The sequence below is a fragment of the Myripristis murdjan genome, chromosome 3, assembly GCF_902150065.1.
Source record: "Myripristis murdjan chromosome 3, fMyrMur1.1, whole genome shotgun sequence".
Lineage (NCBI taxonomy): Eukaryota > Metazoa > Chordata > Actinopteri > Holocentriformes > Holocentridae > Myripristis > Myripristis murdjan.
The window spans coordinates 20,603,256-20,619,888 of record NC_043982.1 but is presented as its reverse complement, the minus strand read 5'-3'; the positions used below and the strand labels follow the sequence as shown (position 1 = coordinate 20,619,888).

General features: G+C 40.1%; 1 protein-coding gene across 1 annotated transcript in view; it reads left to right on the top strand.

The window, feature by feature from the left end:
* Positions 1–3,203, top strand: part of tox3 (TOX high mobility group box family member 3) — a 45,858-nt gene extending 42,655 nt beyond the window's left edge. The window contains exons 6-7 of the mRNA XM_030048567.1: positions 121–201; positions 428–3,203. Coding sequence (XP_029904427.1) covers positions 121–201; positions 428–1,261 — 915 coding nt within the window. The 3' untranslated portion in view covers positions 1,262–3,203. The remainder of the gene's footprint in view (positions 1–120; positions 202–427) is intronic.
* Positions 3,204–16,633: the final 13,430 nt, after the last annotated feature.

Below are 16,633 nucleotides of genomic sequence, written 5' to 3'. Positions count from 1 at the left end.
GTTGAGTGTATTTCGCCTGAAGTAAAGATCTGGACTGCACCAAAAGTAACAGGAAATATATTTATTTATAAAGACTTTGTGTTAAAACTTGACATTTACACAGTTCATTTTTCATCACAGGTTTACAAAAGCAAAACAGAAGCTGCCAAAAAAGAATATTTAAAAGCCCTTGCTGCATACCGAGCCAGCCTGGTTTCTAAGGTGAGCCACCTTTTTTCCCTTTCACCTGACAAATGTGTGAATTAGACAAGAAAGGGAATTTTTTGTATCACATTATATGGTTCCCTGAGAAGTTGTATAAAAGGTTGATTTGCAATAACAAAAACTTCAAACCTGAACCCTATGACGTTAGTACAGTAATGAAAACAGTGTTTGAGGTGAAAACCGTGGCTTTGTTGACTCACCTGTTGCTGTTTTGTTCACTCAGGCTGCAGCAGAGTCTGCTGAGGCCCAGACTATCCGCTCAGTGCAACAGACCCTGGCGTCCACCAGCCTCTCCCCAGGCCTGGTGCTGCCCTCACCCCTCAACCAGCACCCCTCTATGCCCTCAGCTGCCCAGGCCCTCCAACAAGCTGTACCACGGGCCATTGCCCCCAAACCTCTGCAAATGAGACTGGGGGGCAGTCAGATCGTGACCTCGGTTACAGTGGCCCACCAGAACATGTCCTCTGGGCTGCCACCGCAGCTGCTTGGCCAGATGGGTGCCGGAGGAGCCATGGTGGCAGGAGCTCAGTCTACGGCAGTGTCTCAGATGAGCCCCCCCATGCAACCAGTGCAGCAGCATGCAATTCAACAGCTCCAGCAGCAGCAACAGCAGCAGCAGCAGATGCAACAGCACCTTCAGCACCACCAGATGCAGCAGCAGCAAATGCATCACCAGCAGATCCAGCAGCAGATGCAGCATCAGCATTTCCAACACCATCTCCAGCAACAGCTGCAGCAGCACCACATGCAGCAGCAGCAGCAACAGCAACAACAGCAACAGCAGCAGCAACAGCAGCAAATGCAGCTCCAGCACATGCAGATGCATCAGCTGCACAAGCAGCAAATTCAGCATTTGCAGCAGCAACAGCAGCAGCAGCAGCAACAGCAGCAGCAGCACCAGTCCCAGTGTTCCCCACCCCAGCATTCCCCCGGTACACCCCATTCAGTGGGAGGCTCTGCATCCCTCGGCAGCCCCCAGCCGGCCCCACAGCAGCAGCCCCACCCTTCCCAAATCCAGGCCCATGCCCAGGTCCTGTCCCAGGTCAGCATCTACTGAGCCAAATGGAAATCCTATCTCAAAGAACAGGAATAGAATAAAAGCATCAATCCACGTTGCTTTTCTAAGTTGCACTTAAGAAGTGTGTAAGATTTAGAATGTTATACAAAGAAACTGTCCATTGTTATAGACGGATATGCACTCGTGTGTACAGGGCAAAAACACATTAGCTGGATTTTTGTCTATGAAATAGGCTGAGCTATGAGAGAAGTCTGTGTGGGCAAGTGCCCAGTGATTGTTTATTTGTTTGTTTGTTGGGTCTTTCAATTGTCATTTTAAAACTGACTCTGGGCACACAATATGTTGAGAGACATGTGTCTTTCAACATTTTATTTAACACTAAAGCTTTATTTATGAGGTCAAAGTTGTCAGTTCAGCCCAGCGAATGGACATTTTGAATGCATTTCAACAAAAGGATTTTTATCAGCTCTCACCTCTTGCAGAGAGCACCTGAACTGAATGACTCACAGGTACCATGCTGGAAACCAGTAACCCACACATCAGTCTTTGTTCCCACACTGGCCAGAATATTGTGAGACTTTCTTTACTTCAACCTTTCTCTTTCACCCATCATTCCTGTGGACGTAACTGTGCAAGAATGGCCTGGGGGAAATCGTAGATCAAATCATCACATGTAAGGCCAAGTGATATTTGAACGAATTCAAACCATGTCATGAAGGCAGACAATGTCTTGAGGAATAAGGGAAACCGAAAAAAAGGTCTTGGGATGTAGATCTCTGGATGAAGGACTGAACAGACTGAGACATAAACTGCCATAAATCATTTATGTCATCACATCATCAAACTGTAGCTGTAATCTGCTGTACATGTTTTGTAGAGTGGGAAGAGATCAGACCTCCTTTACCCTCGAGATCATTTGCTGAAAAGCGTGTAACTGGCACCCCAAAAAATCCTCCTTTTATGTATTTGTTTTTACTTAAGATGTTTAACGATTAAATTATGTTTTTATTTTGTGTAATAAAGGGGATATTTTATGGTAAATACAAATTTCAGGATCAAGGCAGATGGTTTCATGATTGATGTATTTTTACACTGCTCCTTGATACCATAATTGTTTCAAAAGAGCAAAAAGAAAACTAGTAGAGCCAGTTTGTTGCACTGTCAAAGCCAATTGAAAAGGCATTGGAGGTATTTTTGCCAGCTGTACAGAAATCCCAGAAAAAAAGAAAATGTTGTAAATTTTTCATATCACCTGTTGTAAAGTTTTAATATGTGAGGCTTTAATTAAAACATTGGTAAACGACCTGTGGATTGCTATATCACATAGTGCATTTCTGCTCTTTTATACTTTTTTATGAGTTACAATAGCAGCAATTAATTTTGTTTGTATTTTGCTTACAAACCAACTGCTTTTGAAAACTGTCCATAGAATAAATGCATATCGGTATGAAATTCTTGAAAACTTGTTTTCAGCTCTTAATAGGAACAGTAATTTAATGTTTTGAGTTTTGCTCGGCCATTAAGATGAGACATTCCATCACTAATATGATAGTAGCCATAATTTTGTATGAAGTATTATATATTTCTTTGTGTCTCTTTGTTCAGAATTAAAATAACAATCACAAATATTTATTTGAAGGAATTGGTTCATTTCAAAGATTATATTAGCCATAATTTCTATGAAGTATTTCTTCATGTCTCCTTGTTAGCTATTGAAAATAAAGATAAATACATTGATAAATATTCATAGCACTCACTTCTTTACAAGATATAAAAAAATAAATTTGTATGTTTTTTATGGAGTAATTCTATGAAGGAAAAAAAAAACATCTTTGCAGGGATATATGACCATTCATGTTGGCATTATTATAGTATGTACTGTTTCTCAGTGATTTGAATGGAAGTCCATTGTAACTGTGTGTAAATACAGTGTTGAGACTGGACAAGGTCAGCATGTAACTGGTACTTGTCTCAATAACAGTCCCCTTCTCACACACCAGTGCTTTGGATTCTGCCTCTTTCTTACTCCCTTCAAAATCGCTTCATTTCCAAGACATCCCCAGGGGTTTTCTGAGCTCCCTTGAATAATATGGCGAGTGGGGGAGGGAAGGCAGGCAAACAATAATTATCATATCTCCACAATAGGCTGTGAATCCACTGGCCCAGAGAAGGTTTTTTTTTTTTTTTTTCCAAGACAGCTGAGACATTTAAACATGAGTTAATGTTAGTTACAAATTAGGGAAAAGAATCTGCTCCTGTGCACATGTGATAGTGGCTTGATAGAATTTTAAAATTGTGGTTTGTTTTCAATTAGCTAGTTTGAGTAAAGCATTTGTAATTTGGGCCGAGGCCTGCTGCTGTGCTGATTGGCTCTTCAGCTCAGTATGGAAACGATGCCTGTTTCTCTGCCGTGATTAATTGCAGCATCTGTCCTGTCAGAAGCCTGAGTGAAGAGGTCTGCAGGAAAACTGCAAATAAGCGCTGGCAACAGTCTTAAAGTGCTTATGATGAAATGAAAATTAAAAACAGCAAGTGCCATGCATGACCTGAATCTCAATACGTGGAGGAAGAAGAGAATGTAAGAGCGGGGTGTCCATGGATACCAAACACATGCTTTAAAAACACACAGTAATGAGGCTCTGGGAAATAGCTGTTATTATTCTGAACAGATTCACAGCAGAGCCCATTAATAATGCATGGAGCTCCTTGTTATTCCATAACCCCTCAGTACTGCGGTCACTGTGTGTACAAATATCTCACAGCCAGGGTTGGAGTTATGGGACTCTGCAATAAAAAGGTTACAGATTCAAAATACTGCTATACACACAACACAATTTCCAAGGATAATACACTGCTCCTCCTATAATGGGGATTGGATTAATTTGAATAGTTGAATAAATATATTTCACCTGTTTTGTGCAATTGATTTTTTTTTTCCTCTGTGGTGCTTGACAAACAATTCCTTCTAGCACTGTGTACTATGTTATTATGATACAACCAAGAAATAATCAATAGCACACATGGTATTTTTCAGTATTATCTGTCCCCATCATTAAGTAATGCTGATGAAACGCATAAAGGGCACAATAGCTGTAAAATGTCATTTGAGTAATGTAATCATGAGGTGACCTAATTGTCTTCCTCCTCCCCACTAAGGTCAGTTGTTCAGCAGTATGTCGAGGCTGACCGAGGAGTCAGATGTGGAAGCTGAGGGATTCTGTATTTTAATGATTCATTTGGTCCTTTTGTTGTTTTCCCGTTCAATGCACACATACAATGTGGGCATAACAAAGGCCCTGCTGACACTGACCGTCTGACCATCAGACCCACGCTGCAGCCAGGCTCAGAGTATGGACTTAAGTCACAGATGCAAGACCTGCCACTTGGACACCCAAAAAATCTGTCTCCTAAAAAATTTTTGAAACAAATAAAAAAATAATTGGCCTTTGAGTGGTAACACCTGGTTCAGGAGGAGGAGTAGAGACAGTTGACCCTTCAAGTCCAATGGTAAGCTTTGTTTACAGAGAACAGTTAGACCCCTTGTCGAATGGCTGCCCATGTTTAAGAAATTCTTGACCTTGCAAGCCAATAGTGAGCTTTGTTGAGAGAACTATTGACCTCTCGGTTGAATACTCAACTTTGTTTAGGGGGTTGTTGGCTGCCATGTTGGCTGGCTAGACTTTAGATAATGGACTGTCAACGTCCCTGACCAATGGCAACCTTTGTTTAGGAAACTTCTGACCTGCCAGGCTAAAGGAGTGCCATGCTTACAACTCGCCTTAGAGCAAAGTTAACAGTGATTCATTGGGGTAGTATAAAGGTTATGATACCCTTGTGCGACCCTTGTTATAATCTAATCTGGAAAGAAATTGTTGTATTTTGGGCGATAACTTTCTTTTCAACACTGATTTCATCACTTGATTTAGTGTTTTAAGTACAAGTCCACCGACAGTGTAAATACAGCTCAGTTTACATGAATTTGATGTTATCAGGAGACTGGCATTGCTACAGGAGGTACAATAAAAACGTCTGTTTGCTATGCCCTGGAAAATATGAGCCCAAGCACACATAATCACATGTACACACATGCATGCGCTCTCTTGTTCCCCCTTCCTCTCTCTCTTTATCTCTATCTTTCACAACCACATGCATGCACACACACACACACACACACACACACGCACACAAACAACATGCAAACTCACACACACATACACACATTCTCCTTCCTCGGATTTCTGCACGATGATGTTGCCTTGGTGACATAGTGATTCAGCCTTTAGGCTTATCCCCCGTCTTTTGTTGAATTCTGTGAAAGTAAGCCTGATCTGCCAGTCTTTCGACCTCTGTCAGCCTGTGCACTGCTCACTATCGCAATTCTGATACTGCCACTGACTGAACACCACCTTCTTAATATATGATATATCAGCGATCTGACTGTGACCGTACAGACCAGTGATCTACATGGCGCTACACATTACTCTTTTTTTTACTCTTTAGTAAATCATCCTGCTAATAATGAGTTTGATTAATCTTTTTCTTAAATAGTGACTGAGAAATAGACCCAATCATGAGCAATCATAATCAGCAGAGGATTGAAGAATATGATGATATGCTGTAAGCAGTTCTGCAGAAATGTAATGTTTACAGCTTCTGAAGCTTGCAATCTATTTGATGAAAGAAGGAATCTGCAGTAGATGGGTTACTCAACTATACAGCATTGAAATATTCCTTGAAACAGACCTAGCTGTCTTGCATCTGATATAGCTCATAGAGTAGTATGATTTTGAAAGCTCTGATGCATCAATACATAGCACAATCGGAAATTCAAATGACAGGATTTTACATTTTCAAATGTATTCTGATACAGACTGCGGGGGTTTGAGCACAAGCAAAACCACAAGCATGTGTAAACATAACACAGATAAATATGCTACTTAATCTCAACCTCAAACAAGGTCATGGAATAAAAGCCTTTAGCCAAAAAGCTGTTGAAAAAAAAAATACCAGTCAACTTGTAACAATAACATCAGTGAGCATATGAGGCTCTGGTTTGTTTCAGATTATTACGGTTAGCACAGTATGTTATTGTGCATTGTCAGTATTTAGTAGATCCAATGCAGCTGGAGCATTTATTCTGTGTTGAGTTATACAGTCACTCTAAAAATTGCAGGGCAAGCTGTCAGTGATTTGAGAAAGCTTGCTTTATTGTGACAGATCATCATGCCCCAGAGGTTGACAGATGTCCCAGCATCCCATGGAAATGATAGCAGTTTCTTTTTATTTGGACTTGTTTGGTTTCAGAATGTAAAATCCTGCTTGCTCTCCCCTATTGCCACTTTCCGATTTATTTCATCACTATTTTATAGGCTTTGTGTTCAGCAGAGGAGCCCAACGCTGAAATTGCCTTTTATTGCAACTTACTTAGCCTGTTAATATAGGCTATTACAGAGCCAACGTGTCTCTATGGCAACAAAACTGATAAAGTGTACCAAGAGACCAGAGTGATAGATTACATGTGCACGCTGTGTCACATCCAATTAACTCAAACTGACTGTACACCACATTATGCCACGACTCGGAGGAAAATCAATAAATATGGACGGTGCCCAACAAGGTTCCCCCTCTGTTTCTTTCTTTCATCCCTTACGATGGCAGCGAAGCCAAGACAGATCATGCCACTAGGATGTCCCTGCCGCTACAAGAGGCAGGTGCTGTGTAGACACCATTCAAAACTTGGCCTATTCAGTCCAAACTCCTCTAACGCTCCATTCATGCATAGCAAAACACCATCTGCTCCTGTTTTGCCTGGAGCAATCACAGCTGACCAAAAAAAAAAAAAAAAAAAAAGGAAAAGAAAAAGAAAAAAAATCCACGATAACAGCTGTTGCCAAACAAAAGCCAAACAAAGGGGGTAGGAAAAGGTTAGAGACAAGTTCGACACCAGAAATTAGTCACTGGAGAAGGCGAAGGAAAACATTTACTCTGAGGAATAGTCGGTAAAAAGGGATGCCATCCAGCGGAGTGATGGGGAAAGGGTTAAACGTGAGGCATTCAATCTGTGGGTCTGGCACACTTGAAACAGCGCTGGATCAGGTGATAATAGATTCAAGCTGAGGATGATTCTTTCACACAGTCAATTCTCTGGGCTCTGAAGCAGAGACAAATGAGCCATGGAGTTGCCTCTCAGTGTATGATTGCTCCTCTAGCATCTGAAATGCATGTATATGCTCAGTATGGATACACATATGGGCTATTCAGGCTCTTATGAGGAACAGCTAGCACACTTGCAATCCTACCAGTGTCTATCTGCTAGTATGACCAAGTTATTTTTTCTAACCATGAAATAGTGTGTTGACAGCAAACAGTCAAATATGTAAAAAGACTATGACAGGCAAAGGAAAAAACAAAGACATAAAGAAAAAAGAAAGTTCAAAATCTAAAAATACATGATATGAATTACATTGTATGTGCCTGTTTTATGAGCTTCACACAGACAGCACTTTGGACACATCTAAAACAATTAGGCCAGAAAAGCTTCCATGAAAATCTTTTACGATACATGCTATTTTGTCATTAATACCTCCTAAATGGCCTGTGAAAAATCAGTACTAAAAATATTGTGAAGCGAATGAGGTGAGCAAAACATGACTGAATGAAGAGAGAGCGCGTGGGCCACTGCTTCAGCGAGGCTGTTTCTACCCCTGCTATACGGTGAATTGTGGTGTGATTGGCACCGGTTCCTTGACCCTGTGAGGCCTAGCTTGATCTAATGTATGGTCGCTGACCTGGGGGAGGAGCCGTGAGGGAAGGTGAAAGACCAACAGCTTGCATGCCTCCAGACCTCAGCTGCCTGTGAAGACTGTAAAACCTGTTTGAGCGACATAGAGCTATCAGCGGAATAGCAGGGCAACCGTACACAAAGCTGATGGCGAGTTTACCTGATACAGAAAACAGCAGTCAGAAAAAAAACGCGGCTGTGGTTCTCTGAGAGGCATCAGGATAAATGATGCTATTTACCCGCAGGGATAACTAAGTTTCATCTTACCTTACACTGACTATAAACAGTATGACATGAGTCATACTGCATTTTCAGTTTACTCTTGAGATGGAAATAATTCCTTAAATTTCTTCTGCATACACCAACCACCAGTGTTAACAAAGCTAAAATCGTGGTTGAAAAGTAAGTTTAGTGCACATTTCTGTGATGTGCTTAACAACAGGATCTGAATTTCCCTGATATTGTGAATATCCAGTTTGGAGGAAAAGCAAACTCTATGAATTATTTGCACATGCATTTTGGTCCAATTTGACTATGACACATGCAAATCTTCAAGTTGGACATTGCTGTTGTGAGAGTTGTCTCCATTGGTGGAGCTTGATTTATAAACAGAAGCTCCAGTGGCCGTTGATCAGCCAATTTGCCTGACAAATAACCCTCCAACACATTTTCAACGGCTGTATACTATGGCTTTGGAGTCTGTAACCAGTCAAGCAACCAAGAGCTTACACAAAAAAATAAATAAGCATAAAATCTGCAGTACATAATAACTGAAAAGGGTCTGGACCCATGGAAATTTCTTGCTCTTTAAGCTCATGTCCTGTGCTATGAACCCGGCTGAATGGCTTATATGGCTGTATGGATGCCTGGACAGTGTACCAGAGACTTGTAATGAAGAGGGGTAAGACAGGACAGAAGACAGGCTCCAGCCTCTTGCCATTAGAGGTGATTTGTCTGCCGCACTGATTCCAGTCCTGGTCGTTTTATCAGTTTAATGCCCAGGCAGCGTTCATTATTTCTTTGCCGTGAGGGTGAGCCTCTCTTCAGCAGAACAAGTGTGTGTTGTGTTTCTGTCAAAGAGGGAGGGGGGTTAGTGCTTGACCTGCAAAGCCATTCAGCTCTCAGAGTGATCCATTGTTTGGGTCCTCTCTTTGTTCAGTCTTTACAGAGAGAGAAGGGGCCAGTATAGGGGGAGGGAGGAGGAGAGCTGGGGTCTCACTGGGTGCCAGAGGTCTGCACTCTTCCTAAACATATTCTCGCCTACAGTGCATTCAGGCCTACAAGAGCCTACAGTCTAATGCACTATGAGTCTACTGTACCTGCACACACACAAAAACACATATTTAAGCGACTGCACTACAGACACACAGGTAACATACCAGTGTTTTTATGCAACTAAAATTTTCAAGATACTGTCTGAGCACCAAGCAGGAAAAAAAAAAAAAATTAGATAAATGTTAATTCAGCGATTATTTTTCTTGTAAAACCGATTAAATGGTTTAACAAGTTTTTGAAGTTAACTGCAAAAGGCTTCGTATGAGAAAAGTCAAAGGTATGTAGTTACATGTGTCCTTTGCAAACAAAGTACAATGGCATAATGACATGGGGGAGTCAAGGAGGTGCAGGGAGGTCTGCCCCCAACAACAGCAGTATTGTCCTTTTGGCTGTACTGCACACCACAGAGATCCAGACAGGCTGAAACTGATCCAAGTGGTAGAAAAGTATGCAAAAATATCCTCTTAAGAACCAACACCTTGAATTTGCTGTTTCCCCAAGCCCAAGGTCAAGGGCCGTGTTCATGGTATGAGGGAATCAAAATGGCATTTTCAGCTATTCAGAAATGTACGGGCCACCTAGTGCCTAGAAAATACACTGTGGCTCAATGGCTCACAGCAAGGACCTGCTTTTCTTTGTGGAACTTAGATATACATTGCACTTACAAGCTGTTAAGCTGTATATGTACACACACACACACACACACACACGTGTGTGTGTGTGTGTGTCTATATCTGAAAAGGGTCTATCTATAGTTTATAGTTTTATAATTTATATATGTATATATGTATATATATATATGTATATACGTGTGTGTGTGTATATACGTGTGTGTGTGTGTGTGTGTGTGTGTGTGTGTGTGTGTGTGTGTGTGATCTTTATTTCTGCCCAGAGATCCATTGGGAATCTTCTTGACAGAAAACATGGCACCCAGCAGGCCACAGGTTGTCTTGTCATTCATTTTCTCTGTTATTGGTATTCAGCAGGTCGGCGCTGGCAGCATGTACTGGGACACTGAGCGGGATTAAGGATCAAAAGTGGTTCAAAGTTGATCGGTGTGTTATCTCACAATATTTTTTTTAATAATGTGTTATGGTCGTCAAATTAATCGCATGTAGGGATGTCATAAGAGCTGATACTTCAGTACCAACAGTACCAGTACCAGTATGACAATAGTCCAAAAATACAATGCTATCCGTTTTTCTATTGCACTGTACCAGATGTATTTATTTACATTTAGTATGTATTTAGATTTAGTATTTATTTAGAGTTAGCCTTCAGCTGGCCATAACATATTCTTCCAGAACTGATGGGGTCAGTATACATACAATTTACTGTTGTTTACTGTCAGTGCCGGCTTGACCTGTGTTGGCGCTCTAGACAAAATTACTCCCTTGCGCCCTTCCATGCTTGAAGTTTCCTGTTGAATAGTTTTGTTTTCTAATTATGTATAAGCCTACTTATTATTTTTATATTCTTCTCATGTCCCTGCAAGATACTGCAATTGAAATTCTGTGCAATCTAAAAAGTTGTTATTTAAGCACAGTTGACATATTATTTCTTTTAAATACTTGAAGTCTTAAATACAGACATTAATGAAGGAGTGTATGTTGATTTATTTTTTTTTTTTATTTTATTTTTTTTATTTTTTGTTTTTTTGTTACCATGGTATCGAAACAGGTATTGAGAATCATAGAAATTCACTGGTATTGGTATCGACTATTAAATTTGTGGTATCATGACAACCCTAAACACATTCATTTACACATTAACTTCTGTAGACTGGGATAGCCTAGGCTCTAGCCACCTTCAGGATTAAACAGGCAGAAAACAAATGACTGTAAGCAGTGGACAGTTCATTGTTTTCACCTCATTTTCGCCTTTTCACCTGTGAACTGAGTTATAAAAATAGTAAAAGAGACAAAGTTTTCATTTTTAAGATTTTGGTAGCATCTTTTTTGCCTGTACCAGTCCATCATTCGCACCCACTCTAGCTAGCTGGCTAGAGAGGTCTATCACCAGTCTATTGCCAAGAGGAATAAATCACCCCGCTCTGCCAACATCACATCATATCTCTACACTCTGGTAGGGCCGCTGTCTTTCAGCATCACAGTGTAGCCTGCTAGCAAAAATGCTGCTTTTTATTTGTGAATAAAAGCTTCACCAGGTAAAATGATTTTATTTTGAAAAGAGTTGCAGTTGCAAACACACAGAATGAGACTGTAACAGTGGGCCAGCGAGGCATCACTCAGTACATGGTAATGGAGCACATTTTCCCAATCTTGGGCTACTACACGCGTGCGTACACACACACACACACACACAAAAAAAAAACTGCAATGAAATGTAGGCCTGCTTTGCAAAACCCTACATTGCTATGGTGAACACGCACAAAGCAGCAAGCTCTTACATAAACTGCAGTGGCCGAACTGCACTAAACAGTAAGATTAACACAGAGCTCAGACCGGCGTATCTGATCCTACGCTAAACTCAAACATCAGTATATGCAGGCCGATCAAACAATACATCAGCACACAATGCAATAGGAGAGCACCCCACAAACAAAACCTGCCCTGGAGGTTTTGTTCAGAAAGAGAAAATTAAATAAACCGTTTATACACCATAATCCCATAGCAGCTGTCTTCCTGTGACATCATGCTTATATATAGAAATTTATCCAAGATGTTCATTGATATTTCATCGTTAATTTACACCTCTACTAACGAATCATGTCCCGTTATCAAATGGTCACGTTAGTTACAAAGTGGCTGAATGCTAATGTTAGCTGTTGTCTAACCGTAGCTAGTGTATGATCAAATATGTTGTTTTACCCTGAAATATGGCCCCATGTCCCTCCAGATTTTTGCTATCCATTGTTTTCTTATTTACTGATCAATCAGGAAGCAGTGAAATTATAACATTTTGTCAGATTCCCTATGTCTGTAAGATATGCAGCTGCACAGCTGTACAACATTATCCTTTTGATTACAGCATTTGAGCTTTCCACCTTGAGTGACATCAGTGTTAACATGGTCTATAGATTATATAGATTTCCATTCTCTCAACTATTCATGGCTCCAGTTGTGCGGTCGATCAGCAGGTGGTCCAGCAAAGGCTTTCACTGCCAAATCGTACAACTGGTCACGTCATCATCGTCCTCTCCTGAGCACTTACTAGCTCAGCAACCATAGTTTTGTTTGTTTGGTTGGTTGGTTGGTTCGTGAATCTAAAGCTGGTCAGATCAGATCAGCAGCACTTGCCTCCATTTTTACAAATCCCCTGTGGAAAAAAGCTTGATTGAATGGATTACTATTTAACATCCTGTTGGTGGACAGGTGACAAACAGACAAAAAAAAAGATGGGCATGGACATGACCTTTTGACTTTCTTTGCAGTCCAGTTTTATTTTTCATTACTATTGAAGAGTATCAGTTATTGTAATTAGTAAAAGAATAGTTTAGACTGGTGCACTTATTATTATTATTATTATTATTGTTGTTGTTGTTATTATGTCATGCATGGATTAGCCATTGCAGCTGCATAGCTCAGGAAGAATCCCTCAATACCAACTAAGAAAGTTTGACTGATTGATTCACTGAGAAATTGGAATCTGGTTCAGAGTGAAAATGAACACATGGGGAAAATAAGTTACATCCTGATTATATTATCTTACATTGTTATTCCAGACTTTTGCCAGTGCCATTATGCAGTTCACACCATGACAGGTTTATCTTAGCGCCTCGGTATGCAAGAGGTAAGTAGCGTCAAGTTTCAAATTCTACTACCAGCAACTCTAACTACAGAATTGATGGGGAAGGTGTTGGCTGGAATTTACATATGACTTACAAAATATACTTGAGTAGATCTGTGTACATGTATAAATCAATTAATGATAAATATTCTGCAAAATGTGCCATAGCCACAAAGCCAATGAAGAATACCTGCATCACAAAAACTAAAATAGAGCACCGAGGCTTAATCAACTTGTTATCATTCCAAGTATTTTTACCATTGTTCCATTCAGCATCTAGACAAAAGTGTACCCTATTCTAATAAATAAGCCCTTACACATTGTTTTACTACATTCACAATTTGTAAGGTGTTTTTGGGTATGCTGATAATATTTTTGGTTGAAGCTTTTGGAACCAGCTCCTTTAAAAATCTATCAAAGCAGTTAAAGCTTCATCATGTCATGGAGGAGGGACCTCTGTGCTTTGTCACCAGTATAATCGTTTGGCCTGTTTTGAAAATTTCCACAATAATTGGAACCTACAGTTTATCATTAATTATATAAAAAAACATCTCACAAATAGCTGCTCTTATCTTGTCAGGCATTTGAAAAGTTTCCCCATCTCCAGCCTTATCTCAGCCGGAGTCAGTGTCAGCATCAGATGTGGGTGTGCAGCCAATTATCCTCTTTTGCACAGTGAAGTACCTCTGTGTCCTCTCATAAGACATTTCTGTGCTTGTTTTCAAAGCACAGTGTGTCTCAGGCAAGTTTATTGCTAGCCATACTGATGACAACAAATCAGATAGACTTAGCACTTGTGAAGTTCATCTCACCCTGACAGACACACTGCAATTGTTGTGGACTTCTTCAGCTGATTGACAGATGGAGTTAATTACAGAAGCTGAGGCGAGAGGTTTTCTGCAAGCGGAAAACTCACATCGCCATGTGGCTTTGTGGGCCTGTGTTGACCAAAATAATATCAAATGTTAAATTAATGGTATTTACAGAGAAGAGATGTGAAGAAGACATTTACTTGTTAAATTGTGCAAATAGTGTAGTTATGCACTGTTCCTACAACTACAATTCTTCAGCTAATACTTGTGTATTGTGTACTTGTGCACTGAGTAACTGTAGGCTATGCAATTTCAAGCTTTATTTAAAGAAAGTAGTCTATTTTACTATATGATACCATTACCTTCCTCTCTGCTTCACTGATCTAAGCTGCTATTGGAATTAAGTTGAGCTAAATCAACTTGATGTAATTTGCGCAGACCACTGACCATCTCAAGAAGCAACTTATTCGGGTACAGTGGTCAGTAACCTTCAAGTGACATTGTCAGGTCCACCGTGTGTCAGTGTTGCTTAATTGGACATTGTGGACAGTGGGTAACCCAGACAATATGGGCTAGGGGTTCGATGCAAGCACATGCTAGCCAACTGAAATCAGCTTAAGCTGTGGGTGCAGTCAATTTGTCTGGCTGCTCTTAGAGGTGATTTGGGGACTGGGTGGTGGTGTGTCTATTTATCATACAAGTCCTAATGTGCTAATTCTGTGTTCATAATCTGAGGCAGCATCATCGATCAATGTCGGTTTGACAGGCCCTACCCCCACCTCCTCTCTCAGAGGCTGTCCACGTGCATAAGGGGGTCATTTCTTCACAATGTCCTAAATTCTGAATTGCACTCCGTAACAATACAAATGAGCTTGCTCTGCCATTGTTGATTAATGGAAAATCAGAGGCTCTCATTCTTTTTGAATTCATACAAGAGATGCACCACTAGTACTATTATACCTATTGTCCTCCTGCCTCTTTTACATTGGAGGGAGTGGAGAGCAACATATAATAATTATCTAAGCATGGGTAAACACTTATTGGAATTTTTCCTCTGCATGTACACCATTAATAATTTTCTATACAGTAATGATCTTGATTTAAAGTTTGATTACATAGCTTCTGCATTTTTAGGTATGTATTTATTTATTTTTATTCCCTATAAGCCAAATTTTGGCTAAATACTGATAGAGCAGCTGACTTCAGGAAGTTGTAGTTCTCAGATATGTTAATATATTTCAAGGCTAGCGGTTTAATGTTTTGTTATTTATATGTGCATATAAGTACTGTGGTTAATATGGCACTTTGAGAAACTGTGTGCATATATGGTCGAATGAAAGTACACAGACTGGTGAGGTCTGACTCTGGAAACATTAAAGGTGACACAGCTAATTCAGCAGGCAGACATCAGACATGAGTGCTTGCTTTGACCTTTTCTATGACTATGAGAACAGAGTAACTCACAATAGGAACTGTATAAGAAAATAAATGGATGGTCTTGGTGGAAAGGTCAGGACACATGTTTCTGTGAAGTGATGTGGAGTAAAGTCTATGTTTGTGGCAAGGTTTGGTTGAATGCGTGTCGATACCTAGAATGTGAAACAAATCTCTGTTGAATCTCAATGCAAAACATATCTACATACACTGTGATTATATCATCAGGAGCTGCAAAATACCAAATGGTTGACAGGTTAAGGCTTAACTTAATGGCCTGCATGACTGAAATGTTTGCTATATATTTTGTCAGATATGACCAACTTCAGTTGATCCATAGTAATGCAAGCTGGCAGGAGGGTTGTGATCCTGCACTTGTATTGAACTTTAATGTGATCTTACATTTCACTTGCAATTCCCTTATCAGTTGATAAGATGAGAAAAGTGCTGAGGCTTCGAAATATCCCCAAAGAGCGCAGACCATCTCAGACCAGATGTTAGCCTAATGTGAGCAGAACTTGGGCTTTGCTCCTTTAAAGCTGTGATAGAGAGAAAACATTTTGAGGCAATATAGATGGTAAAAATGCCTGCAAAAGGGATACTGAGACCAAGTCAGTATGGATGGGTGCAGTAAGGACATGATAAGTATGGATTAAATGCAGATTCTGTACAGCTCCACAGTATATTCAGGGTCTTGCAAGTTAAAACTAGCAATTTAATTTAAAAAATGTAATATATTGCAAATACCAGCCATAATCTGTTTTAAGATAGGGTAGTAAATTGCAACCAAATGGTCCTAACTTCTGGGAGATATGTTGTTTATTGTGAGTCGTATTCATCCAAACATTTTTCTCCTATCTTATTTTTTTCTGTGTTGACACAGTTAGTAAAGATGTGTGAAAACTGGCTGCTAATGTGTGAAGATTCGTAGTTAAGGTTGCATTTTCACAATAATGAAGCTTTTGCTCCCCATATAATGATGAATAAATACCATAAATGATTTGTATAAAATGATTCTCCGAGGTGTTGTGAACCAGAAACTCAGAAGTGGGGAAAGCAGTTGAGTAAAACTTTCCCTCAACAAGCATGACTGCTGTACCTTTGTGCTTGAGAAAAACACAGAACCCTGTATTGCTCCAGTGAAGCTGCTTAAATGTTGACAGTAGAAAACTGTGGTTGTACTGGGCTGCTCCCCACTGTGAAAGTATGTAATTATATGAACATCAAGCAGGGCAGTTCTAAAGACAGAGAAAGCATGATAAGCAAAACTTTCCCTTGTTAAATAAAAAATGATTTAATGATTGGTAACCATGGTATGTGGGAAGCATTTTAAAAAAGATGGACTTGAGCAATTTCTGG